We start from the raw sequence: 26,643 nt of genomic DNA, 5'->3' as shown, positions 1-26,643 counted from the left end.
AGTATTCCAGTTATTAGTAAGCAGTCACACAGGAGATGCGTGACACCATGACACAGGAGTGACTATGAGAACCATAACTGTCATAGGGCTAAGCGTAGGAGACTTTCCCGGTTGCCAAGTTGGTCAATCCCAATCAAAGCCTTCACTTTGGCCTTGTAGGGATAGGCAACTGAAGCCCAGAGACTCAGCCCAGCCCTAAAGATTCACCTGTCACCTCATACCCATCCAATTTATTATGGGCCTCAAGTACTTGCTTGGACAAATTGTCTTCTCCCAAGGCAGAAGAGGGCTGCAGCTAAGGTTTTTCCCCTACAATTCTCAGGTGCTCACTTGCCATACGCCAGGGCAAGCCAAGGTGCACAGAAAGGGCAAAGTCTCTGCCAACACACTTATGTGGCTGCCACCCTTTGTAAGGTAAGGGCATAACTGTAGTATGACCTTGTGATTCCCCGCAATTATAGGAAGCCCGTATGCAAGGCATGAGTGCGACTGCTCTTCATTTCCACAGCATTCAGAAGCACACTACCTATGGTCCTGGCGGTGATACAGAGTTTGGCCTTCAAATGCATGCAGAAGAGAGAACACCAAAGAACATTTCTGGATCAAGCCAGTGGCCCACCTAGTCCAGGATCCTGTTCCCACAGTGGCCAACTAGCCATGTTGGAAACTCAGATATACAGTATAAGCTAGGTGCCAAATGGCTCCTTAAACCAGGATTGCAGTCGCCAAAACGGAATGTCTAGTTGCCATTTTTGAGCAAGACTGAAGTCTTATTTTACAAATGATGGGCTGACTTTGATTGATTCTCAGTTTAACATCTGGCTAGTTCAGATGATGACCTTGACCTAGGTTAAGAACTTTGAGAACTTCAACAAGATCCATGAACAGTCCACATGTATATTGGCCTATTACGACCTCTTTTTCTTAATGGCCACTGCTCCTGCACAGAAAAAGTAATCTGGTTCCAGAACATCATTCTGATTGTGCAGATAAAATATAACTGATAAAATTCTAACAGGATGGGGTATTAAATCTGTGAAAAGGGTCAAGATTCCCAGGCATGCACCATCAGATGGTGGAGGTGTCCATCCTGGTGCCCAGGACATCTTCACTTGGTTGTTAATTTCAAACAATGCCAACCAGATGACTGTGGGAAGCCTGCAAGCGAGACATGAGCTCAACAATAATTCTCTCCTCCTGTTTCCAGCAACTGGTCTTCAGAGGCACAGAATGCAGCCACCGTGACTAGTACCAATTGATAGTCCTCCTCCATGAAGTCTCTGATCCTCTTTGAAAGCCAATGAAGTTGATGGCAATCACTGCATTTGTTTACATCTCCTGGGCCTTTGACCTATGCCTGGTTCAAAGCCTGACATCTTCTAAAGCAGGCATGTCTAAAGTCTGTTTCAGGGGCCTAATTTGGCCCCTGTGCCAGTTTATTTCCTGATGTAAAATCCCAAGAAAAACTTCCAACAACTTCAATCCCAAAAAACCCTCAACAACTTCAAACCTAAACAAAGGTCGACAACTTTGGTGGGCCCTTTGGTCAGCCCTCACGGCCCTTCACTTCATCAAATCTGGCCCTCTTTGAAAAAAGTTTGGACACCACTGTGCTAAAGGATTCAAGGGTGGTTGTAGGGAAGAAGCAGAAGAGCAGCTTGAAGGCATGTCAACAAGAAGGAAGCCCACTTACTCATCGCCTGGTGACTGCCCACCCAGGCATTGTGCTTTGTGATTCACTGTGTGATTAAGGCCCATTCTAATCCTATGCTTATCAATCAGCGGCACACATATAAAAAGGAAAGGGGGGGATTTAAAGACCTACTTCAATAGAAAAGAGGAAATGAAAAAAAATCAAAAGACTGTTAAAGGGGGTGTTGAAAGGTTCGTTAACAATTGTACTTTGAAGATCAATTGTTTGCTCCAGGGTAAGCAGCAGCTCTCAAATTATATTTCTATATATCTCCTAAATTTAGATACCTGAAAATGCAAGAAAGGAAGGGGGAGAGGAAGCATAAAGAAGAGGCAATGCTATTTAATACTCTTCTCAGGCTCCCCGATGAATGTTTAATGCAGTCCGTTGAAAGAATGCCAACTTTATCTCAGGAGCTCCCAAACAATGAGTCAACATGATATCTCTCCCCTTTTTTTAGAGGGGAGGGAAGACAATTTTATCAGGTCTTCTTAAATTCAGTGGTATAGGACCCCCTTTAGGACAATGAGGAATCAGAATGCAGTACACATGGAAGCAAAGCATTGCAACAACCGCAGGGAATTAAGCATCACCACCTACTGCATGCAGCCCTTCTTTAAAAGAGATGTGCGAAACATTTTAAAAGAAAATTACATACATTTCTTACCCATCCCTTCATCCTAGGCTCCCAGGGCAGGGGTACAACCATTCTGACCCCCTCCTTTGGTCCTCACAGAACTCTAGCCCAATGGTTGCCATTAATTTGATTTTGAATTGATTTTAGAATGCATTTCAATTAATTGATTGTGATATTATGTAAACTGTGTTACTTTTACAGTGGTGCCTCGCAAGACGAAAATAATCCGTTCCGCGAGTCTCTTCGTCTAGCAGTTTTTTCGTCTTGCGAAGCAACCCTATTAGCGGCTTAGCGGATTAGCGCTATTAGCGGTTTAGCGGCTATTAACGGCTTAGCGGCTAAAAGGCTATTAGCGGCTTAGAAAAAGGGGGGGGAGCGGGAAGAAATCGCAAGACTCGCAAGCCGTTTTTTTTGCATGAGGTTGCAATAGCGCTAAGGTGATGAGGATGCCCTGAGTGGACAGAGGCCACATGCTGCTTTTATTTCAAACTGATTCCCAATTTACCCAGCACGTACACCTGCCTTAAGGCAGGGCTATTCCCCAGGTTGCATGCTCTGCTTTCGTGTGGGAACGTGCTACCTTAACGTATGCGTTGCTCCTGTGTGCCTCCCTTCCCATTCTTGCGTAGCATCTCAAAGGAAAATGCAACGTCCCAGCAAGTGTATCATAGGAACCTAGGAAGCCGCCTTATACAGAGTGAAACCTCTAGTCCATTTGGCTCAGTATTGCCTGCACAGACTGGCAGCGGCTCTTCCAAGATTTTAGATGGGATCTTCTCTAGCAGGAGATATCGGGGACCATCTTCAAGCAGAGCGGATACCTTACCACTGTTCTGTGGCCTTTCCAGCGGGGAAGAGGAAATGCGCAGGTGTGTGCGCATGTATGGCTGTGTTAAAAGTGTCTTGTTTCGTGGCACAACGCAAAATGCTGACTCATGTGCCTAATTGCAGAAAAGGAAGGGAGGGGGCTTTCTTTTTAAATAATTTTTAACAAACCTAATGGAAAACTGCCTGGTTAAAATGTTTAATGCCTCGCAGCATTATTGTTTACGGGAAGTTTGCAATCTATTTTAAGGCCTGGCCATTCTAGCTGAGGGAAGCATTTTATCCCTGTCAGTCCGCAGCAACCCTCGTCAGCCTCCTTTTTATCAGTGCTCACTTTGCAGGAAGAAAACTGCTTCGTGTATAATACTTCCATGTACACATACTGTATTATTAAAAAGGTAACACGCCTAAATGGAAAGCTAGAGTTACTTTCAGTGTCCTGTGGCCTTTGTCTACTCTTGTCTTTCCCTCCTGCCCTCTTCCAAGTACATACAGTATTAGTATGAAGCAGAATGCTCCTATTCAACAGGAATTATAAGCCTCATCACCTTAGCGCTATTGCAACCTTCATGGAGGGATGGCGTATATTCCTAGAAGGTAGTCACTTCCGATAGGAACTCTCAGCGTGTACGTGTGAAGCAATCCTTTCTGAGTGAGAGATTCGCCAGAGAACTACAGACATGTGGAATCAGACACACACTAACAGCCGGAGCACAGAGCTATCAGGAGCCATTATTCAAAGTTCTGGTTCCACTGAGATGTGAAGTAGTTAAAAGTGTACACTTGATTCTCCCAGAGGCTTAAGTTTGGCCAAAATTGAGTTCACACTTCCAGAATTAATGCTAAATACATTATTTCCAGTAAATGAGTCACCATAGGTATTAGAGGGCCGTGAAAATTTGTGTCCTAGGCTTTATAGGCGCGTCTGCCTATGTCAGTCATCCCCAAACTCAGCCCTCCAGATGTCTTGGGACTACAACTCCCATCATCCCTAGCTAGCAGGACTAGTGGTCAGGGATGCTGGGAATTGTAGTCCCATAGCATCTGGAGGGCCTAGTTTGGGATGCCTGACCTATGTACTATGAACTTAAACCAAAGTAGTTGGCAGATTTGGGGTTTTTCCAGCTACTCCCCTATACACCAGGGTGCCTCTCCACAAATACCAGCTTAGTACAAGGGAAACCAATATGGTGCCCTGCAGATGTTGTAGGCTACAATTAGCATTGAACCCTTGGCCATGCTGAATGGGGCTCATGAGATTTATAGTTTGAAACAGCTGTGTTGGCTGCCCTTGAGCTAGCATATCGGAGAGAAAGATTCTAAACTAGCTGCTTTTCAGATGAGCTACTCTTCCACAAGTAGAAAGTTATTTATTTTGTGTGTTGGAAAACATTCCAATATGGAATCCTTTCACCTGCAGTGCACACAAACGTGCATACACAAACCCCCATCCGCATCACACAATTCTGCTGCACGTGAACATTAGCCGTGCGATACTACATGCTTTTAAAATAGCAGTTCTCCTCATCAACGCTACAACCAAACAGCTGGCTCAACCATTAGAGCGGTATTAAATAACTCGGCTCTTAATTAATTGCTCTATTTTTACCCAGCGTTCGCTAGACTTTGAAAGCAAGTCGCAGCGCCAAATGGGGCCTTTTCAGATCACAAGAAGGGCGTATTTCACCCATTTTGTGCAGAGGCTAAATGAAGGCCTAATTCAAGGATCCTCGCCGCTCTTCCTCCCCCGCAGGTGTTAAGCTTATTCCGAGAACAACACAGCAGCAAAGGCTGCTTCTTAGAAACCAGTATTTTGAAGACGGCAATAAACCAGAAGCTTTGCGTTCTGAGGGTTTGCCCAGAATATGCTTTTGTATTTTGTTTTAGGAGTGTGCCTGGACGCCCTTCCCCAGTCTGGTTTGTTTGGGGGCAGTGTAGGGAGTGGAGAAAGAGAGAAAGAGAAAGAGAAAGAGAAAGAGAAAGAGAAAGAGAAAGAGAGAGAGAGAGAGAGAGAGAGAGAGAGAGAGAGGTATCTGCCAAATCTCTAAAGGGCAACTTTTGGCAAGAGAGCATCTTACAAGTTAAGGTGGGGAAACAGGTAACATAGTAGGAAGTCTAAAGCAGGCATAGGCAAACTCAGCCCTCCAGATGTTTTGGGACTACAACTCCCATCATCCCTGACCACTGGTCCTGTTAGCTGGGGATGATGGGAGCTGTAGTCCCAAAACATCTGGAGCGCTGAGTTTGCCTATGCCTGGTCTAAAGCCACCAGCTTTGGAATACACGCAGTAAATCTGTTGGGAATACTCTGTAGCAAAGCACCAAAACACTGTCCAGCGGATACTGTTCCCAAACGCCAGCAGAAAAGCACAAAGTGTCAGGCCACAACAGCGAACCTGAGGCATGATTTGGCAGGGGCTATTTTGCCCAGGGTACTCCAGGGGCCTTGCTAAACTTGACTGCTCAGGACACACCGTGAGGCAGAAACATGCGCAAGAGAGCAAGCTGCGAGGCCCGTCTATCACCTCCAGCCCCTTCTTCTGATGGCCCCACCAAGATGCGACATTAAGGCAGCACCGTCAACCACCACTTTGACCACCACGAAATGCCTTTGGACATCACAACATCCCTTTCCCACCTCTGGAGGAATGGCACTGCAACACCACCCATAGCTCTAAGACAGGGGTTGCTAACCCGCAGTGTTCCAGATGTTGTTGGATCGGTCCCAGCCAGAATGGGAAATGGTCAGGGATGATGGGAGTTGTAGTCCAGTAACATCTGGAAGGGCCCTACTCCTTGAGGTATTGTCGTGGGCGAAATAAATTTATTTTTTACACACTTTTGCAGCCACAGCCACACATGTCACTGAGTTAGGAATATCAGAAAGTTGAGTTGCCAATAATTATGCATGGCTCACACATACACTTTTTTAGACGTGTAACGCAGGGGAATCTATAGTTTTCCCCAAGTGGCCTTCTATAGGATTGTGCCAGGCACCCCAAATGGGGGATATTACCTACCCACTGAAAAGCAGGAAACAGACACTGGCGTAATCAAATGATGATAAAAATCCACGCAGCACTGCAGGAGGTTGAACTAGACCTTTTGAATACGAGAATCAGAGTTGGAAAGGACCGTGAGGGCCATCTACGCCTACCTACCCCCTGCAATGCAGGAATATCTTTTGCCCAATGTGGCGCTCGAACCCATGACCTTGTGATTAAGAGTCTCTTCCTGGGCTATCAATTTCATGATTCTAACAGAGCCAAGATATAGTCCTCTGGAGCAAATTAAGAATACATACACAGCAGAAGCCTCACAGTATAAGTAAAGACTGCAAACTGGAAAGGAAAGGTCCCTGGAAGACTGTCACCTTTGCCAAACTATACAGAATTGGCTTCGGCTTCCAAGTGTGAGACTGCCAAAAACACCAGGCTCCTAAGAAGCTGCTCGTCTATGGTGAGTAAGTAATTAGCTCTGGGCACGGAAGTCTTTGTAAACTGGAAACAGTATTTTACTCCTCCTTTCAGGTGGTCGTGAGCAGCATAGCTAAGTAAAATGAACTGCAGACTTACCTTGCAAAACACATTTGCATTCTGCTCTCATAACACACTCCAATATATTTCAGTAAATCCACCTTTTTTATATATAAAAAAAATTCTAACCCACCCTTTATTTTGGACCGAGATACCGTTCAGATGGCGAAATACAGCAGCGTGCCTGTTATTTACACCAGTCAAACTTCAATGACAGGTTTCTGGCTTTTCGGCTTTTTTCCAAGCCGTCTATTAATTTTATTTATTTATTATTTCTGCTCATGTAGTACATATTCACACTTTCGAGGGAATGGGGGACTATTTCACAGATGTCTAACAGATTTGGCTGTTGGCAGGGTTTCAGAGAGAGAGAGAGAGAGAGAGAGAGAGAGGGAGAGCGTACTAATGTTAAAATCACATAATATTTTGCTCAACAGAATAAAACGCAACTCAGCCTTCGCCAAACTTCCTTCGACAACCTGGTGCCCACCAGCCATAGCCGAAAACATCTGGAGGGCATCAGGTTAGCAAAGGCTGTAAAGAGAAACATCTGCTTACCACGGGTGTTGGTCGCCATGTCGGCCACTTTCTGAAAGGCATCTAAGAACGCCGCTGCTGCTACGACCGTTGTCCTAAAATACAAGGCAGATAATGTGATGTTAGAAACCGCGAAACACAGCTTATTTAGAACTCTGCGCACCAAGAAGGAAAATGCATTAGCATTGCAAACAGAAAAGAAAAACAACAACCTCCTAATTTGAGCTCCTACAAAATACAAAAAGGACTCTCACAGCTTTATTTGTACAGTGGTACCTCTGGTTGCGAACAGGATCCGTTCCGGAGGCCCGTTCGCAACCTGAAAAGCCTGCAACCTGAAACGCCGTATCTGCGCAGGAGTGCAGCGTGATTTGGCGCTTGTGCGCATGCGCAAAGCACGATTTAGCACTACTGCACATGCGCAAGCAGCGAAACCTGGAAGTAACCCTTTCCGGTACTTCCGGGTCACCACGGGACGCAACCTGAAAAAACGTAACATGGAGCAAACGCAACATGAGGTATGACTGTACCCTAATCACTTTCTTGCTTTTGGATGGCACCACAGAAAACTTGCTTTTCTCCCATTTTCTTAGAGTTTACTTGAACAACAACAACAAAAAGACAGGTGGTGCTTCTAAAGGAGAGAGGGAGGACCTCTAAACCTTCTAATCTGTTGCTGAACTACATCTCCTATTCATCCCAGCCAGCACAGCCAATGGGCAGGGATGATGGGATATGTAGTTCATCTGGAAAGCCAGCCTCCCATCATCCCTGAACACCAGCCATCTTGTCAGGAGCTGGTGGAGAGTTTGGAGTACAAGAACAAATATGGAGGTCTACAGGTTCAGCGTTCCTGCTCTGAAGAATGAAGGAAGGTAAATAATTATTCCGATATGCAGTGAAGAACTATTATCAACAGCACCCTCCGCACACATTAGTTTTTTGGGGGTGTACATCTAAGAAGAGCAGCACCTAAAATCTTGGCATGAATGCACGAATCATGTGAGTTTCGCAGCGACATCTGCCCAACTTCCAGCCAAGTCTACACTTGAATAAAAAAACTCATGTAGAGTATGAAACAGTCGTTGGACAGAAGAGAGAAGGAAGAACACAGAATTACAAATCCAAGCAATTACTGGATTTGAGTGGCATGTTTGACAACTAAACCATATTTTATCCTGTTTGAATGTGTGCTTTAATACACAGAGGGAGAGAAACAATTCTCAAGCTTTTAAACGGTGCAGGGATACTGTAAATGATACTTGGAGCCGCAGATAGCCAACCTGTGCCCTCCAGATGTTGCCTGATCCCAACTCCCATCAGTCAGCATGGTGCTGGTGCTGGGAATTGTAGTTCAACATCATGCAGGATAGATCCCGAAGCTGAGGCTCCAATACTTTGGCCACCTCATGAGAAGACTCCCTGGAAAAGACCCTGATGTTGGGAAAGATGGAGGGCACAAGGAGAAGGGGACGACAGAGGACGAGATGGTTGGGTAGTGTTCTCGAAGCTACCAGCATGAGTTTGCCCAAACTGCGGGAGGCAGTGGAAGACAGGAGTGCCTGGCGTGCTCTGGTCCATGGGGTCACGAAGAGTCGGACACGACTGAACAACTCAACAACAACAACAACAAATCGTGCAGGAGGCAGTGAAATGGCTAGGCATTGCTTTAAGCTGTACCCTGAAGACTCAACGCGATCCTCTCCCAATGCTGTTGGTTCATAAATTCCTGACCTAAAGGAGAAATTACTGTACTATCTCCAGCACCTGCTTCTCGGCCTAAGGATGTTCCAGGCGCAAAGTTATGGAGCAAGTTTCTGTCTCTTAAAACAGAAAGGCTATCGACACTACTGCTCCCAGAAATAAATGGTGAGTCTAGCAAAGCTGGGGGGAAAACAGCCTCTGAGGATAAGGCTTAGACCTCATAGATCTCTTCTGAGGATAAAAAGAACAAGCAAGAGTGCTGTGCATTAAGAAATATAACAACAGGAAAGGGCAGCATTCTGACCAGACTCCTGCACAATGGGCCCAGTACTCGTTTGATCAATGCTGGCTTATCTCTCACACCACAGGTGAAGCGGTATCTAGCAAAATGTACGCAAAAGCCCACTAGTCTCATGTCAGGCAAACCAGCGGCACAGTGCTGGGTACAGGCAGGGAGCAGACCAGCCCTTCAGGAGCCTATGAGCCTGGCACAAATCCCTGGCAGGGACAGATCTGTTTGCTCACACTGCAGAGCGGCTTCAGGTAAAGGTAAAGGTAAAGGGACCCCTGACCATTAGGTCCAGTCGTGACCGACTCTGGGGCTACAGCGCTCATCTCACTTTATTGGCCAAGGGAGCCGGTGTACAGCTTCCGGGTCACGTGGCCAGCATGACTAATCCGCTTCTGGCGAACCAGAGCAGTGCACGGAAACGCCGTTTACCTTCCCGTCAGAGTGGTACCTATTTATCTACTTGCACTTGGACGTGCTTTCGAACTGCTAGGTTGGCAGGAGCAGGGGCCGAGCAACGGGAGCTCACCCCGTCGCAGGGATTCGAACTGCTGTCCTAGGCTCTGTGGTTTAACCCACAGCACCACCCGCATCCCTATAGAGCGGCTTCAGGTATTCTAAAGCAAATAGGGCCTCCACTTTACATTTAGAGTATCCCAGGAGGTGGCCCTACCATGGGGCAAGGGGCAACAGCTGCTTCATGCAGGTGAATCTGGGGGCATCAACATGGAACGCCAAAGCATTCTAGCCCATGCAATGCCACCTGCCAGGTCATTCTCCAATGCAAGCCCTGTTGGAAGAACTGCACACTTCAATGGCGCTTGCACTGGGAAACTTCCTGGTTTATTGAACTCATATTAATTTGCAGGAGGAGGGGGTGTTGGCTGTTTGCAGTTTAGTAGCGCAGAGAGCTTGCTGGGGAGACCATGCATTAAAAAATAAAGGACTCAAAAATAACTTAAACTAGGTTTTAATAAGAAAAACAAAACTCCTTTTACACTAAATACATTAACAACCAAACCAGACCCAACCACCAACCCATCCCCCAGGGTAATGGGAGAGCTAGGTGCTGCTCCTTATATACTACACCCAAATGCTGACACACCTTAATCAAATACAACTCAGCAGCACCTGCTATGCTTCACAGCTGTAAAGCTGGGTCTCGTTATCTTACTCTGGCCCTTGCTCTGGCCCCTTAAAGACATACACATCGGGTGCAACAATGATGAACCTTTACATTTAAATAAACCATTCAACATTTCCCCTGCGGTTCATCATTGTGGAACAAAAACATAAAGCATATTTTGTACATGTCTTTCATGTGTAACCTTTGGAAGTGCTTTAGTAAAAATGTCCGCAATTTGATTGTCACCTGGAACATATTCAAATACAATCATTTCGTCAGCTATTAGTTTCTTTACAAACTGTAAACGTAACCTTAAGACTCTAGTGCGCTGCGTATTGGTCTCTGAACACAGGATGGCAAGCCCGCTCTGGGAATCAAGGTAAACTTTTACTGGTAGTGTTACTTGCATCTGTAGGTCTGCAAATACTTGCAGATACCATTCTACATCACGAGTGGCCTGAACGCATGCACATAATTCACTCTCTGTTGTGGAGAGACAAATAATGGTTTGTGTCTGGGACTTCCATTCAAATGGACAACCGTTATAACAAAACACCATACCAGACACACCCCTGCAATTATTTTGTTCCACTGCATGAGATGCATCGCAGAAAATTTCAAAACCTTTGTCAATACATGTTGTAAACTGCAACCTATAATGTTTGGTGTGTTTAAGGTAATTTCTGAACATCATTGTAGCTTTTTGGCTCAAAAACTGCCTTATTGGCATACACAGTATTAAAATGTTCATCTGCAAAACGTTGTGGCTTCTGTCTCTTTCTATCTGAACGTCTCAGTCCGGAAGGAGAGTCAGACTCCTCAGACTTAATGGGACTAAGTGAACCACTAGTTTCAGGTTGTAAATCATTATCAGATTGAAGAGATGCCTGTAGGCTAAGCTCACGGTCAGAAAACTCAAGAGAATCTAACCTCCCCTCAGGTGTCTGTGACTTTAAATCATCAAACAAATCAGATTCAACAGACTTTTTGTCTTTTTCCATTAATTCAGAAGCACCATTCCCTGCTGCTGCTGCTTCTTCCTCTTCTTCCTCAGTATTATCTATACCATCAGTATCTTGGAAGACAGCAACTCCATTCCAATTTACAGTTTGTATCATGCTTCTGGTAATATGAAATTTGCCAGTTGCTGGTATGTAAATTCTGTATGCCCCCTGCTGGTAGCCCATTAATTTTCCCTGAACACTGCGCTCACCCAATTTCTGTTTAGCGGGATAATGCATAATTACATCTGAACCCCAAATGCGTAGGTATTTCAGATTAGGGCGTTTTTTAAACAGCTTCTCATAGGGGGTGACATCTAAACCAGAATGATAACTGCGATTTCTAACATAACAAAACACATTAAGCGCTTCAGCCCAAAAGTCTTTGGGCAGATTAGCATCATGCAGATACGTTTTAACCCCTGCCTGTAGGTCACGCTGCACAACTTCAACAAGCCCATTTTGCCAGGGACTTCGGGGGCAAGATAACTCATGAGTAGTCCCCTGCGCTTCCAGGAATTTCTCAAAATCCTCAGAAACAAATTCCCCGCCCCGGTCAGAAAATAGGTTCTTAATTGGTTTGTTAAAGTGCGTTTTTACCCAGTTGCAAAAAACTTTGTACTTCTCAAATGCTTGGGACTTCTCAGCTATTGCATAAGTCCAACAATATCTACTATACTGGTCTATCAGAGTAAGCCAGTACTTAGAACCTCCTAATGATGGTGGGAGTGGCCCAACTAAATCACAGTGTACACGCTCAAATGGCTCAGTTACTTTCCTATCTGTGCACCTACCCTTGCGTGCAACCTTAATCTTATTCTTGCAACAGGATAGACATTGCATAAAGAATTTACATGGTTTTAAGTTGAGGCCATTAACAATATTCTGTGTCTTAATTACATCAGCAAAATTCAGGTGTCCCAGAATTCTGTGTGCCTCATGGACACACCCGGAATGTGGCCTTACATTCCTCAACCCCTGGCTTGACTGTGCTGCTCTGCAATTTATAGGTGATTGGGAGTAGGTGCGAAAATACAGTCTATATAAACCATCAGATTCCCGGGCATATAATAGACGTTTGTTCCCATCGAAAAACTCACACATTGACTTTAAGAAACGCACAGTTATGCCTTGACGAGCAAAGCACCTTACTGACAATAAATTGTCCACTGACGGGCAGTAAATGCAGTTCGCTATTGTAATGTTTAAAGAGTCAAGTTTAACAGTACCCCTGCCAAGCGACTGCAAGACTTGTGAATTGGCTAAATGTACATTACCAATTTCCTCTTCGAAAGAAATAAACAAGCTTCGATCGTTGCAAATATGCTGAGATGCTCCTGAGTCCACAACAAAAGACTTCCACTTGGCACGTTTAAGTCTTTTACGATCTGTTGTCCTAGCATGGAAAACTCGCGGCTCGTTTCTGTCTCTACTATACGATGTCGGCTGCTGGGCTGACGACCGTGACTGACGAACAGAAACAGGCTTGGGAGTACTTTGCTTTCTTTTGGATCTGCAGTCCTTTGCAAAATGTCCTTGTTTATTGCAGAACCAACAACGCTTTGCAGCTTTAAATACAGTTGTATCACCACAAGTTTGCATATGGCGTTCCTCATTACTTCTGGAAATAGGAGTGCTTATGGCACAAGCCTCCATTCTGTCCAACTCGCCCATTAATCTTGCCGTTACCCCTTCCACAGTTAATTGTGCTGGTGGAACGGCAGATATCTGGCTAGCTATACCATCAAAGTCCTCATTAAGGGAACAAAGAATGATAAAAACATACTGAATATCAGGTATGTCCATGTCCCTTCGAATTAATTCGCCGCGTATTGCCTCCAGACGTCTCAAGTGTGCTGCCAAATCACCACCAGGCTGCAACTTCATCTGGTACAACTGCTTGAAAAACGTCAATGCAGATGCTGACTCTTTTCTAACATGCACTGCTGCAAGACTGTCCCACATTTCTTTGGCAGTTTTCTTATTTCTTATATAGACTACTTGCTGGTCGCTGACTGCCAAATTAATTATCGCCCTGGCTTTTGCATCTCCTTTCGACCAAGCATTAGTCACAGGGTCAGGAGGGTCATCAGTTACATAGGTCCATACTTCTCTAGAGGTCAAAAGCGCCTCCACGCGAAAAGACCATAAACTATAGTTCTCATCTGTTAGCTGTGGGAAGACCAGAGCCTTCTCAGCTTCAGGAACCCGGTCAACCATTCTGGAACTCTTCCAGACCCACAGAACTATGCTAACAGGAGAAGGAGTTTTCAAACCTTTCTCAGAGTCCAAAAATATGCAGTCATCCACTCAGCAGCTGGGCCCATAACCAAAGATGTTGGCTGTTTGCAGTTTAGTAGCGCAGAGAGCTTGCTGGGGAGACCATGCATTAAAAAATAAAGGACTCAAAAATAACTTAAACTAGGTTTTAATAAGAAAAACAAAACTCCTTTTACACTAAATACATTAACAACCAAACCAGACCCAACCACCAACCCATCCCCCAGGGTAATGGGAGAGCTAGGTGCTGCTCCTTATATACTACACCCAAATGCTGACACACCTTAATCAAATACAACTCAGCAGCACCTGCTATGCTTCACAGCTGTAAAGCTGGGTCTCGTTATCTTACTCTGGCCCTTGCTCTGGCCCCTTAAAGACATACACATCGGGTGCAACAATGATGAACCTTTACATTTAAATAAACCATTCAACAGGGGGTACTACAGATGTGAAGGCCTGTGGGGGAAAATATTTTTAAGGGTCCTTTCCCCCCATTTTTTTCTGTGGATTCCCCACCCCTCCAGATCTCTAGAGGGGCACCATTTCGTATTTGGGGAGTAAGAGCACAAGTATAGCTTGGGTCTGCCCTAGATCACCTGACATTGGACGGCCTGCACAGTTTCTCCTTTCCTGCATTGCAGGGGGTTGGACTAGATTACCCTGGGTGTCCCTTCCAACTCTACAATTCTAAGAAGCTGAAGTGCGTGTGTTTGCATTTGGAGACTGTGTGCATCCCAATAGGGAAAGTCATGCAGACTTAGCTTTGAATGTTCCAACTCAAAAATGGAAGAGGGAACAGAGTTCATCTGGACTTCCTCTCCTCCCTGCTTTTTTTTAAAAAAAACAGCAAGTCGTATCAGTGGTTCTTCTGACCAAAAAAACATGATCAGCAGTATCGCACAAGGATGAATCTCTTGCTGGGCTGGACCACTTCAAAATTCAGGTAAGATAACCCTCAAAAACAGGCTTCCTCAACCTCGGCCCTCCAGATGTTTGGAGACTACAGTTCCCATCATCCCTGACCACTGGTCCTGCTAGCTAGGGATCATGGGAGTTGTAGGCCAAAAAAAATATCTGGAGGGCCGAGGTTGAGGAAGCCTGCTCAAAAATGTGACTCCCTCATTATTTATATTCATAACTAGCCTGTGGAGAATGTTCTAGCCTGACATGATAGTTCAATGCACTGGGACAACAGCTGGAGGAGCATTCAAACAGTCTCACACACACACCCATCACTTTCAGTCTTAAGATGTACAGATTCATCACAGAAGTCTGAGGATGATGTAGCTTGGCCAAGCATTCCTTCCACACAAAACTCCTAGGAAGCTGCCTTGGCTTGCAAATACAATGGCCTTTTTATTCCCTTTTCCAAGCATGCATCTAGTAGCAGCAGGTCCCCAGATTCTTACTCTCAGCAAGAAAATGTAAATTCGAGCTTCCTAAATATAGCCAGCACTTCATGAATAAGTAGGTCTTAAAGACCCTGCTCACCTCAAAAACTTGTGCTGAAGTGCTTCCTTCTCTAAATTAACTGCATATTCAGATTTAAATTTTAAAAAGGAATCTGGGACATGACTTTGGGGAGAAACTAAAAACAAGGGCACAGCAGCAGGAGAGAAATGAACTAAACACAGGTTCAAAATGAAGAATTCTTCAAAATGGAACCTGTCTGTGGCAGGCAACCCCATGCTTGTCAACATCAGTTAACGGTGTAGAGGCCATGACATTTGCAATGGAGAATCAACCCACAAAAGGGAATGTCTTCTCTATCTAGGAGTTTTCTGTTGCAATTTCTGCCCCTTCCGCACGTTGTTGTTTTTGTTTAGTCGTGTCCGACTCTTCGTGACCCCATGGACCAGAGCACGCCAGGCACTTCTGTCTTCCACTGCCTCCCACAGTTTGGTCAGACTCATGTTTGTAGCTTCGAGAACACTGTCCAACCATCTCGTCCTCTGTCGTCCCCTTCTCCTTGTGCCCTCCACCTTTCCCAACATCAGGGTCTTTTCCAGGGAGTCTTCTCTTCTCATGAGGTGGCCAAAGTATTGGAGCCTCAGCTTCACAATCTGTCCTTCCAGTGAGCACTCAGGGCTGATTTCCTTAAGAATGGATGTGTTTGATCTTCTTGCAGTCCATGGGACTCTCAAGAGTCTCCTCCAGCGTCATAATTCAAAAGCATCAATTCTTCGGCGATCAGCCTTCTCTATGGTCCAGCTCTCACTTCCATACATCACTACTGGGAAAACCATGGCTTTAACTATGCGGACCTTTGTTGGCAAGGTGATGTCTCTGCTTTTTAAGATGCTGTCTAGGTTTGCCATCGCCTTTCTCCCAAGGAGCAGGCGTCTTTTAATTTCGTGACTGCTGTCACCATCTGCAGTGATCATGGAGCACAAGAAAGTAAAATCTCTCACTGCCTCCATTTCTTCTCCTTCTATTTGCCAGGAGGTGATGGGACCAGTGGCCATGATCTTCGTTTTTTTGATGTTGAGCTTCAGACCATATTTTGCACTCTCCTCTTTCACCCTCATTAAAAGGTTCTTTAATTCCTCCTCACTTTCTGCCATCAAGGTTGTGTCATCTGCATAGAGGAGGTTGTTGATATTTCTTCCGGCAATCTTAATTCCGGCTTGGGATTCATCCAGCCCAGCCTTTCACATGATGAATTCTGCATATAAGTTAAATAAGCAGGGAGACAATATACAGCCTTGCCGTACTCCTTTCCCAATTTTGAACCAAACAGTTGTTCCATATCCAGTTCTAACTGTAGCTTCTTGTCCCACATAGAGATTTCTCAGGAGACAGATGAGGTGATCAGGCACTCCCGTTTCTTTAAGAACTTGCCATAGTTTGCTGTGGTCGACACAGTCAAAGGCTTTTGCATAGTCAATGAAGCAGAAGTAGATGTCTTTCTGGAACTCTCTAGCTTTCTCCATAATCCAGCGCATGTTTGCAATTTGGTCTCTGGTTCCTCTGCCCCTTCGAAATCCAGCTTGCACTTCTGGGAGTTCTTGATCCACATACTGCTTGAGCCTTCCTTGTAGAATTTTAAGCATAACCTTGCTAGCGTGTGAAATGAGTGCTATTGTGCGGTAGTTGGAGCATTCTTTGGCACTGCCCTTCTTTGGGATTGGGATGTAGACTGATCTTCTCCAATCCTCTGGCCACTGCTGAGTTTTCCAAACTTGCTGGCATATTGAGTGTAGCACCTTAACAGCATCATCTTCCGCACGTATGCACACACAATTTCCCCCCAGAGCTTGCAAACACATCCTGGAATCCCACCCTAAAGACAAAACGAAGCCAGGAAGAGGTGTTGCAATGGGGGAAAGCAGCAGGGGCGATGACCAAGGGTTAAGCGCCTCCTGCCCTGCCTGCTGTTTCTCCCCTGCAAAAACACCCCCTCCCTCCTTCCAAAATCACTTTGCGCAGCAGAGAATCGCAGGGATGAAAAATCTCTTATTTACTACTAAAAGCCAAGTTACAGCCTCAGACCACCAGCACTCCTGGGCACTAAACAGCCACATAGAAAGGTTAAGATGCACAGCATTTCATAGGTCAGCTGAAGACTTTTAAGATGCACATAAAATCCCCCTCCCTTTGCAGCCACTGGAGAATCAAGAAATCGTTAGCCAAGATCTGCTGTAGGGAAAATGGTTCACAGCCTGGAGAAGAGGAGGTTAAGGGGTGATATGATAGCCATGTTCAAATATATAAAAGGATGTCATATAGAGGAGGGAGAAAGGTTGTTTTCTGCTGCTCCAGAGAAGCGAACACGGAGCAATGGATCCAAACTACAAGAAAGAAGATTCCACCTAAACATTAGGAAGAACTTCCTGACAGTAAGAGCTGTTCGACAGTGGAATTTGCTGCCAAGGAGTGTGGTGGAGTCTCCTTCTTTGGAGGTCTTTAAGCAGAGGCTTGACAACCATATGTCAGGAGTGCTCTGATGGTGTTTCCTGCTTGGCAGGGGGTTGGACTCGATGGCCCTTGTGGTCTCTTCCAACTCTATGATTCTATGAAGAGAGGACTCGGAATGCCAAGCAAGCTGCTCTCGTGGGGAAGGTTTTCATCCACTGTTCACATGCACACTGCCAAAGAAACAAGGGTATAAAAGGACAGAGTGCAGCTCAGCTGCAAGTAAACTGAAGCCCCCTCCCAATCTTCTCCTCCAGCAGCTGATCAATAGTATAGGTATGAATCGTACAGAGCTGGGAGCCCTTAACAAAGGGAAAGAGAGAAGAATGAATGTCAACGTTGTCCTTCTGCTTCAAGAAAGGCTAAGTGAGATGTGTGGAATTGAGTCAGTTAACCAAACACCCTCTAGATTTAGCATATTCATTTCTAGTTATTTAGGCATTATTAACAACCGCGAAGCAGAAAACAGGACAAACCAGATTGTTATTCACTTGTTAAATAAACAGAATTCGGTCGAATCTTAGGTTTACCGCACTCCCAACTTTGCAGAGACACGGGCAAGTAGAAAGCCCATCTCCTGAGTAATTTTATTGTCAAAGATAAACTGCCCAATCTAAGCTTCCTGTATCAAACAAGAATAGAACAGAACAACTCAGTTTCTCCCTGTGGAAACTTCAACAAATTTGCATGTAAATAAGGACAGCTTTACTAAACCTGAACTGCTGCACCAACTTGCAAACAGAATGCGAGCACCAATTTGCAGGGTCTACCTGCACCATCTCCACAAAATGCTTTCGATTTCCTCTCTTCCAAGCAGGCTATGGAGAAAATGTCTAGATGAGGATTTGCAAAAAACAAACAAACAAACAAACAAAACACATATCCAGATCAAAAATGCAAAATCCAGGTCCAGGGTGAGGCCTGAAGCAAAGCCACTGGAGGAAGGAAGTGCATCCTCACAGCAGAACCGGAGGAATATGCTACTCACTTTTAGTACCTGCCAGTAAGTAGAGTTTGAAATGCCTGCTTGACATTTCCTCCAAATTATACTAACAGACAATGGGAGGACTGGCTTTCTGAAAAGACCACACCCAGATGACACCTGTATTTCGGAGAGCATTTGCTGTGGCAAAGGGAGGGCCGTGCACAGTGACTCTAGAATACTGAAAAGAATCTAACAAGAGCTATGTGCACATTGCAGACTTCACACTGGTTCTCTGAAAACAATAGTTTGCAAATCATAAAGCTAGCCATGGGAATGGATGTTACTTCCCCATTTACGATCTCCGGCGAATTCTCCTTCCACTTTGCCTTTGCCCATGGTTCAAAATTTTACATCAGGGCTGGGGAAGCCGTAGTCCTACAAATGTTGCTGGGACTCCAACTCCCATCTTCCCAGACTACTGGCCATGCTGGTTGGGGCTGATGGGAGTTGGAGTCCAACACCCACTGGAGAGTCACAGGTTCCTCGCTCTCATGTGCACAGTATTTACCACGGTTAACACAAACTTCCCGAGTAACTATCACTTCCTAATTTTCATCAAACCAAGGGTTCAAATTTTCATTCATACGGGAGTCATGGTCCACGTCCCTGAAGGTGTGACTCCAAACTATGGAACGAGACAAGGGGAATTTGCTCCGCAAATGGGGAGGAGAAAGGGGAAAAGGAGTGTGTGTTCTGGGAGCTGTCTCCAAATTTGCAAACCATCATTTGCTGAGAGCCTGCAAGCATCTTGCGCTCCAAGTCAACCTTATTTGAAGTGCAGACATTTAGTAGATTAAAGGACCAACTCTGACAGAAAGAGAAGAACGGGGTTTAGCTTACCTAAGCTGAGACTGCAACTTCCCAGCTTTGTTTATGAAATCTTCCCAAACCGGATAGCTTCCCTGGAAGAGAGAGAAAAAACAAAAATGCAGAATGAAATACCTTCAGTTTGATCAGATTTTTTTAAAGCTTTGTAAAAAGCTAACTGGATGCGGCAGAAGCTACAAGCTCAGCCACACTCTTAACCATGCATTTATTTAAAACATTTATACCCCGCTCCTCCCTGCAAAAACTCAATGCAGCTGTCAATGAGAGAAAGCGCAGAGTTGCAATGAAAACAAAGTGCCATTGCCCATTTGGCATCAGACAGGAACCCCAGCAAGGTCTTCAGAAGTTTTGCAATGTAAATTCCTCAGAGCCCTTGGGAATGGAAGGCAGGGGGGAGTAAAGCAACAGCCCAACGCTGGTTCTGATTCAAACCTAGGGCTAAGCAATCCTTTAAAAAACACACCATTTCTCAAAAAAAAACAAAACAAAAAAAAACCACACCATTTCTCATAATGACTCAAGGCGCTTAGTGAAAACAAGCTCTGTGCTCACATGAAGACTTTAGGGTTCAACTATGGTGACAGCAGTATTCTCAATTTTTGAAGCTTATTGGCATACAGACACAATTCCAGTAAGATTTGGTGCAATAAAATCACTCAGCAAAATTCAGATACAGTTTCGTATTTTCTACAATCTCCCCTGTAGGACATTCAGTCTCGCTAGCATGTATAAGCTAGGTGCCAAGTGGCACCTTAAACCTAGGTTTACAGTCGCCACGACGGAATGTCTATTCGCCAGGGGGCTGGACTAAATGGCCCTTGGGGTCCCTTCCAACGCTACAATTCCACGATTCTATGATCCCAACCACATTGCTCGACTGTCGCTTGCTCTTACAACAATTCACTGGTCCCAGTATGCAAGAAGGAGAAACACACACAGCGGAAATGGGAATGGTATTAACTATGGACTAAGGCAGCTGTACACCGGCCAATAAAGCGAGATGAGCGCCGCAACCCCAGAGTCGGTCATGACTGGACCTAATGGTCAGGGGTCCCTTTACCTTTACTAAGGCGGAGGTTTTTAAACTGCGGTCGCCAACCCTGCACCCAGTCATCTCCATGTAGCCGCAACTGCACCCACGCTAGTAGCAAAACGCGCCTGGCGCCTGGCTAATTTCTAACACTGCACCCTGCGTTGATTCAGGTTGGTCAAATGGGAGAAGTAAGTCGCCACTGGCGGCCCACATCGCACCAGGTGATGGCAGTTTTAAAAATAAAAACTTCCAAGCAGCATAAAAAACTCGACTGGCTGGAATGGAAAAGTAGCTGATTTCTCAACAACATAAATAACAGTTACTGATTAACAGGAATCATTTCAGCCATGGAATTTTCCACGAGAGAGCTCAAATACCTCATGTTACATTTGCTTCATGTTACGTTTTTTCAGGTTGCGTCCCGTGGCGACCTGGAAGTACTGGAAAGGGTTACTTCCGGGTTTCGCCACTCGCGCATGCGCAGCCGTACAAAATGACGTCACGTGCATGTGCAGAAGCGGCGCAACCTGCGCCTGCGCAGACACGCCGCTGTGGGTTGCGTTCCTTTCATGTTGCGAACGGGCCTCCGGAACGGATCCCGTTCACAACCAGAGGTACCACTGTACATACAAAGGGCAATACAGTGGTTTCAGTCCATTTGTATAGGCCAAGATTTTCATAACATAGGCTGTATAGTTCAGGACGGGGGGAGATTTTCGGTAGAGGGCCACCTTCCCTCGAGGGTAATTTGTTGAAGGCTGCAGCTATTTTGCTTTATTCGTTTCCTTTCTTCCATCATGGAACCCAAGGCAGCCGACATGGGGTGATTCCCCAGGCCCCCAAACCAATCCAGGTGTGCTCAGCCTCAGCTAACCACAGGGCAAACCGGAAGCCAGTGGAGGGCAGGGCCAGGATCCAAAATGGGCGGGGCCAAAGAAGCCAAGGGCCGCGTAAACTTATGCAGAGGGCCGCACATTGCCCACCGCCGTGGCAGCATCACACATGCAGATTATCCGCTTCCTGCTTAACGAGCAGAGGTATGAACCAGTCTTTGGCACCTTTACGAAAAGGGGCAAATCCACCAGGAAGTCTTCCATAAACTTTGGACGAAAGAGAACTGAACTACAAAAAGATATGAATGGCTTAGGAACACTACCCTGGCTTCTTGCAAAGCCTGCTAACCATAGCTTCCTGGTTTGGATGGAACAGGAACTAGAGTTACCTGAAGACTTCCTGGTTGGCTTGCTGACTTGCACAAAGGGAACAGTGTGTGCACAGGCAAAAGACTCATTCAAATCCCAGCTTGTGAAGCAGCGATGTATCATCGTTCAAATGCTCTCATGCATGCACTCAAATGCAGGGCTACTGCCGATGACGTGATCCATCTCGGCTGGGGGAAATCACTCTGCCGAATGCAAGGCAAGGCAACCCAGACTGAGCATATCATGCAATAATAATTCTTATTTTTTTTAATCCCTTTTGCCATTGCTGAGAAAGGCAGAGTAAGAGGCAGGTAGGATTCTCTCTCAGCCTGCTCACCGCTGGGTGCAACACAGGCCACTGGTACTTTTAAGCTGCTTCGGGAGCCAATATTTTGTAGGAAAGCGAAGTATTAGATACAGTGGATGTTCGAGTTGTGAACATGATCCGTGCGGGAGGCACACGCGTGGGTCGCGATTCGGCAGTTCTGCGCATGCGCAAAGTGCAATTTAGTGCTTCTGCACATGTGCCAAAACCCAGCAGTAACCCGTTCCGGTACTTCCGGGTTCAGTGCGGTGCGCAACCCGAAGCGTCTGTAACCCGAGGTATGACTGTTCTTTGAAATGTAAAAACAAAACCCTGCTGCTGCTCTGAAGATGCGTTACAGTGCAATCGTGTGCATAGAAGCGGAGAGTTGGAAGGGACCGGAAGGATCAACAAGTCCGACCCCATGCAATGCAGGAATCTCAACTAAGCATTCCTGACAGATTGGCCATCCAACCTCTTCTTCAACCCCCCACCCCACCCCCCGGAAGGAGATCTGACCATCTCCCAAGGGAGTCCGTTCCACAGTTCAAAGAGCTCTCACCACCACAAAAGTGTCAACTCATATGCAACCCCCATTTCAGTTCAACAGGATTTGCTCCCAGGTAAGGAGTGTGTAATGGGACGCGGGTGGCGCTGTGGGTAAAAGCCTCAGCGCCTAGGGCTTGCCGATCGAAAGGTCGGTGGTTCGAATCCCCGCGGCGGGGTGCGCTCCCGTCGCTCGGTCCCAGCGCCTGCCAACCTAGCAGTTCGAAAGTACCCCCGGGTGCAAGTAGATAAATAGGGACCGCTTACTAGCGGGAAGGTAAATGGCGTTCCGTGTGCGGCTCTGGCTCGCCAGATGCAGCTTGTCACGCTGGCCACGTGACCCGGAAGTGTCTGCGGACAACGCTGGCCCCCGGCCTCTTGAGTGAGATGGGCGCACAACCCCAGAGTCTGTCAAGACTGGCCCGTACGGGCAGGGGCACCTTTACCTTTACCTTTAAGGAGTGTGTAGGCTAAAGCCTTAGTCCACCTGCCTGAGAAAGAGCATTTTAAGATGGAAGGCTGATATCATGGGTGGGTTTCTCTCATTCCATCGGCACAAGTATTTCCCACTTATGCAATGGAACACTCTTCCCTTCTCCTCCCGCCCTGACCCCCCTCTGTTTTTAGGGGTTCTCCCAACCCCCTGGAGCAGATTCGCAGAAGGCGTGGGATACGCACAGGGTGGAGAAGAGAGGGGAAATTTGTACTGTGCAAGCAGAGATCTCTGCACTGATGGGGTGCAGCAGCTGAACACTGCCCTGTACAGACATGTCATTTTAAGTCGGAATTAAATGTGCTCGTTTTGTCAAGAGCACCCAGACGCTGCTTTCTGGTACTCGCTGTGACTGCACAAACTGCCCCAGGAGCAGTGTGTCCCAATATTTAATTTAATTTTGGCTAGCTGAAGTTGTGCTTTTGTCACCTTTGCGCTAATGAAGTTCACAAAACATTAGTCTACTGGTGAGAATGTCACCTCCAAGTTTGAAAACCATATGGAAAGGACCCTCAGTACAGTCTTTTATGTAAAGAAAGAGAGAGGCCTGTATGGGATTATCAACCAGTTACCGTATTTTTCGCTCTATAAGACGCACCAGACACAAGACGCACCTAGTTTTTGGAAGAGGAAAAGAAGAAAAAAAATATTCTAAATCTCAGAAGCCAGAACAGCAAGAGGGATCGCTTTTAACACTCATTCTGCACTTTAAAAATAATAATCTATCTTTTAGTGTGACAGGCAGCACCCACAATTCAAAACTCCCTGCCACCATTATTATATTTTTATTATTTCATTTACCTCGAACCTTTCCTCAAAGGAGTGCAAAGTGGAATGGACCCTTTACCACCTCCACGTTTTATCCTCACAAGAACCCTGTGAGGTAGGCTATAGGTCAAGAGATGGTGACTGACTCCAAGGTCACCCAATGAGCTTCATGAATGAGTGGGGATTTGAACCCTATTCTCCCAGGTCCTAGCCCGACACTAACCACTACACCACACTGCCTCACAGCCTACCGAAACACGCAGAATGCCGAATTGCATTTTTGATCTGTTTTTTTTTTTTTAAGCCTATTTTAGCTTACCTTTTGCTGAATGTTTTTAATACTTGTTTTCCCCTGGGTTTTTTTAGACTAATAATTTTATTGTTTCATTCTTTTTGTAAACCACTTACAGAGTGCTCTGGGGCAATTTGCATCACTCCACACTTCCCAAGAGACGCCAGCCCGGGGACCTATTAAAACAGACACCATTTTGTCAAAGACCAATCACATTTAGGTGATCGTGAAACTGGTCCAAGAAAGCTCCAGGCTCAGCAAGAGATCTGTCAACTCTTGATGATTTTGCAATGCCAATGAAGTATGCAAGTCGCGAGAGACTTCCCTCCCAGCCTCTACCCCACCTCTTATAACAGAGAATCTAAACAAAACAGCAATTCATTCAGTCATCCTCAGATTTCCTGTCTATCTGGTTACCTTCATTGAACAAAGTTTTTTATGTGCCTCCCTTACAGATACATATACACACACAAACACAGGGCCCATATAGAGTTCATAGAATCTTAAAAGTTGGAAGGGACCCCAAGTGTCTTTCACCCCAACCCCCAGCAATGCTGTCATCTCAACTAAAGCATCCATGACTGATGGCCATCCAAGCTCTGCTTAAAAACCTTCAGAGGAGAGTCCACAACCTCCCAAGGGAGACCATTCCACTGTCGAACAGCTCTTACTATCCATAAGTTCTTCCTGATGTTCAGTTGGAATCTCCTTACTTAGAACTTGGAGCCATTGGTTCGGGGTCCTAGCCTCTGAAGCAGGAGAAAACAAGCTTGCTCCATCTTCCAAGTGATATTTGAAGATGGCTATCATAAGTCCTCTTCTCCAGGTTAAACATACCCAACCCAAATAAGACTTGGTTTCCAACCCTTTGGTCTCCTTATCTTGGTTGCCTTCCTCTGCACACGTTCAAGCTTTTTAACACCCTTCTTAAATTGTTGGCTCCAGAACTGGACACAGTATTCCAGGTGTGGTTTGAGCAAGGCGGAACACAGTGGGACTATTACTTGAGACACTATACTTCTGTTGACGCAGCCTAGAAAAGCATTAGCTTTTATTAGCTGCCGTATCGCACTGTGGACTTGTGTTAAGCCTGTGGTCTACTAAGACTCCTCTGTCTGATTGGGCTGTCGACAGAGCATCACACCCTCGCAGCAGAGCTAGCAGGTGGTACACAACCGAAGGGGGAAGAGATTGGGACTCCACCCTCAGCTGGCTAACTCTCTGCAGCAGCTGCAATATCAACATATTTATATCATCTCAATGAATGTGCATCCTGCGAAACAGCACCATTTATGGCCATGAACCCCCTTTTAAGAAGCGCATGTGGTTCCATTCACACCCATATGCACTACAGCATACAAGGTCTTCACTGGCATTAATGTGATCAAACCCAGTGAGTTTATTTATTTTTTGACTTTGCATCCTCCAAGTCAGGCAAGCTAAGATCTGGCTAATTAGCAGTACTTCTCTCTGTACCACCCTCACTCTTCACAAATGCCCTTTTGGGGCATTCATTTGTTATTTGCAGCAAAACTTCCAGGATTCAGTTTCCAGATATATTGCCCAAGCGCACTGATCAGATTCGAAATTCTGCTGCACAAAACTGAAACTCATGGGCTCATCGGCAGCATAACCTGAATGATGTCCTAAGAAGGAACCTTGACCAGTGACATGTCAGGGTATGCTCCGCTCCAGTGGCCACCAGGATGGTTCACTGAACCAGAGTGACATCTGTTGCACAAACATTTCAGTCGATAAGGGGAAAGGCCAGTTGGCAAGCCAGAGGTCTGCAGCTACAAAGGGCAAACGCCACAGCATTCCCCTGCCCAATCTGTAGAAAGATCTGCACCTCGGAGCACACAACCCACAACCCTTGCAAAACACTATGTTCCTTTCTCTCAGATGAGCAGTTCAGTGCAAAAATCGCATCTGCCTTTTCCAGGGAGATAACCAGAGCTGAAAACACACAGAGAGTAATTTGAGAAAGATTCAGATCCTAAATTTAAGCTGTATTCTTAATGTTCGGAATAAGCCCCACTGAGCACTGTTGCTTCTGAGTAAACATGCACAGGGTTGCGTGCCTGAAATAATTTTGAATTTCAGCTCAAGTACAGTGGTACCTCGGGTTACATACACTTTAGGTTACATACACTTCAGATTACAGACTCTGCTAACCCAGAAATAGTACCTTGGGTTAAGAACTTTGCTTCAGGATGAGAACAGAAATCTTGCAGGAGCAGCAGGAGGCCCCATTAGCTAAAGTGGTGCTTCAGGTTAAGAACAGTTTCAGGTTAAGAATGGACCTCTGGAACGAATTAAGTATTTAACCCGAGGTACCACTGTACCTAGGTTCTACTGGATGCAAGAGCTACGAGAAAGTCATTTCTGATGTCCCAACCCCAACTATACTAATTAAACACCTGTTTTCAGAAAATCAAAGGTGCATCCTTTCCACTTAACCTTGCCAAGGGACAGCATAAGCCATGGTCTGAGGGATATACAATGCAGCTACCTTGCTAAGCAAGTGTGAGTTTAGTCAGTGTCTGGGTAAGAAATTGCCTGGTGTATACCACCAAGAGTTCCATGCTGGAAGAAAGGTTGGGTGTAAATAAAGATACCACGGCCAACTAGGACAATCTCAGGGAA

The 26,643-nt window shown here is 45.7% G+C and overlaps 1 protein-coding gene across 11 annotated transcripts in view; it reads right to left on the bottom strand.

Annotated features, from left to right (window-relative positions):
* MTSS1 (MTSS I-BAR domain containing 1) overlaps positions 1-26,643 on the bottom strand; it is a 157,903-nt gene that overhangs the window by 116,848 nt on the left and 14,412 nt on the right. For all 11 annotated transcript variants that reach the window (XM_053395337.1, XM_053395343.1, XM_053395338.1 and 8 more), the window contains exons 2-3: positions 19,372-19,433; positions 7,250-7,323 (exon numbers count right to left, since the gene is read on the bottom strand). In XM_053395337.1, the coding sequence (XP_053251312.1) occupies positions 7,250-7,323; positions 19,372-19,433 (136 nt within the window). The remainder of the gene's footprint in view (positions 1-7,249; positions 7,324-19,371; positions 19,434-26,643) is intronic.

The sequence above is a fragment of the Podarcis raffonei genome, chromosome 7 (assembly GCF_027172205.1).
Source record: "Podarcis raffonei isolate rPodRaf1 chromosome 7, rPodRaf1.pri, whole genome shotgun sequence".
NCBI lineage: Eukaryota > Metazoa > Chordata > Lepidosauria > Squamata > Lacertidae > Podarcis > Podarcis raffonei.
The sequence above is the reverse complement of the archived record's forward strand: the minus strand, read 5'-3'. Positions and strand labels throughout refer to the sequence as shown.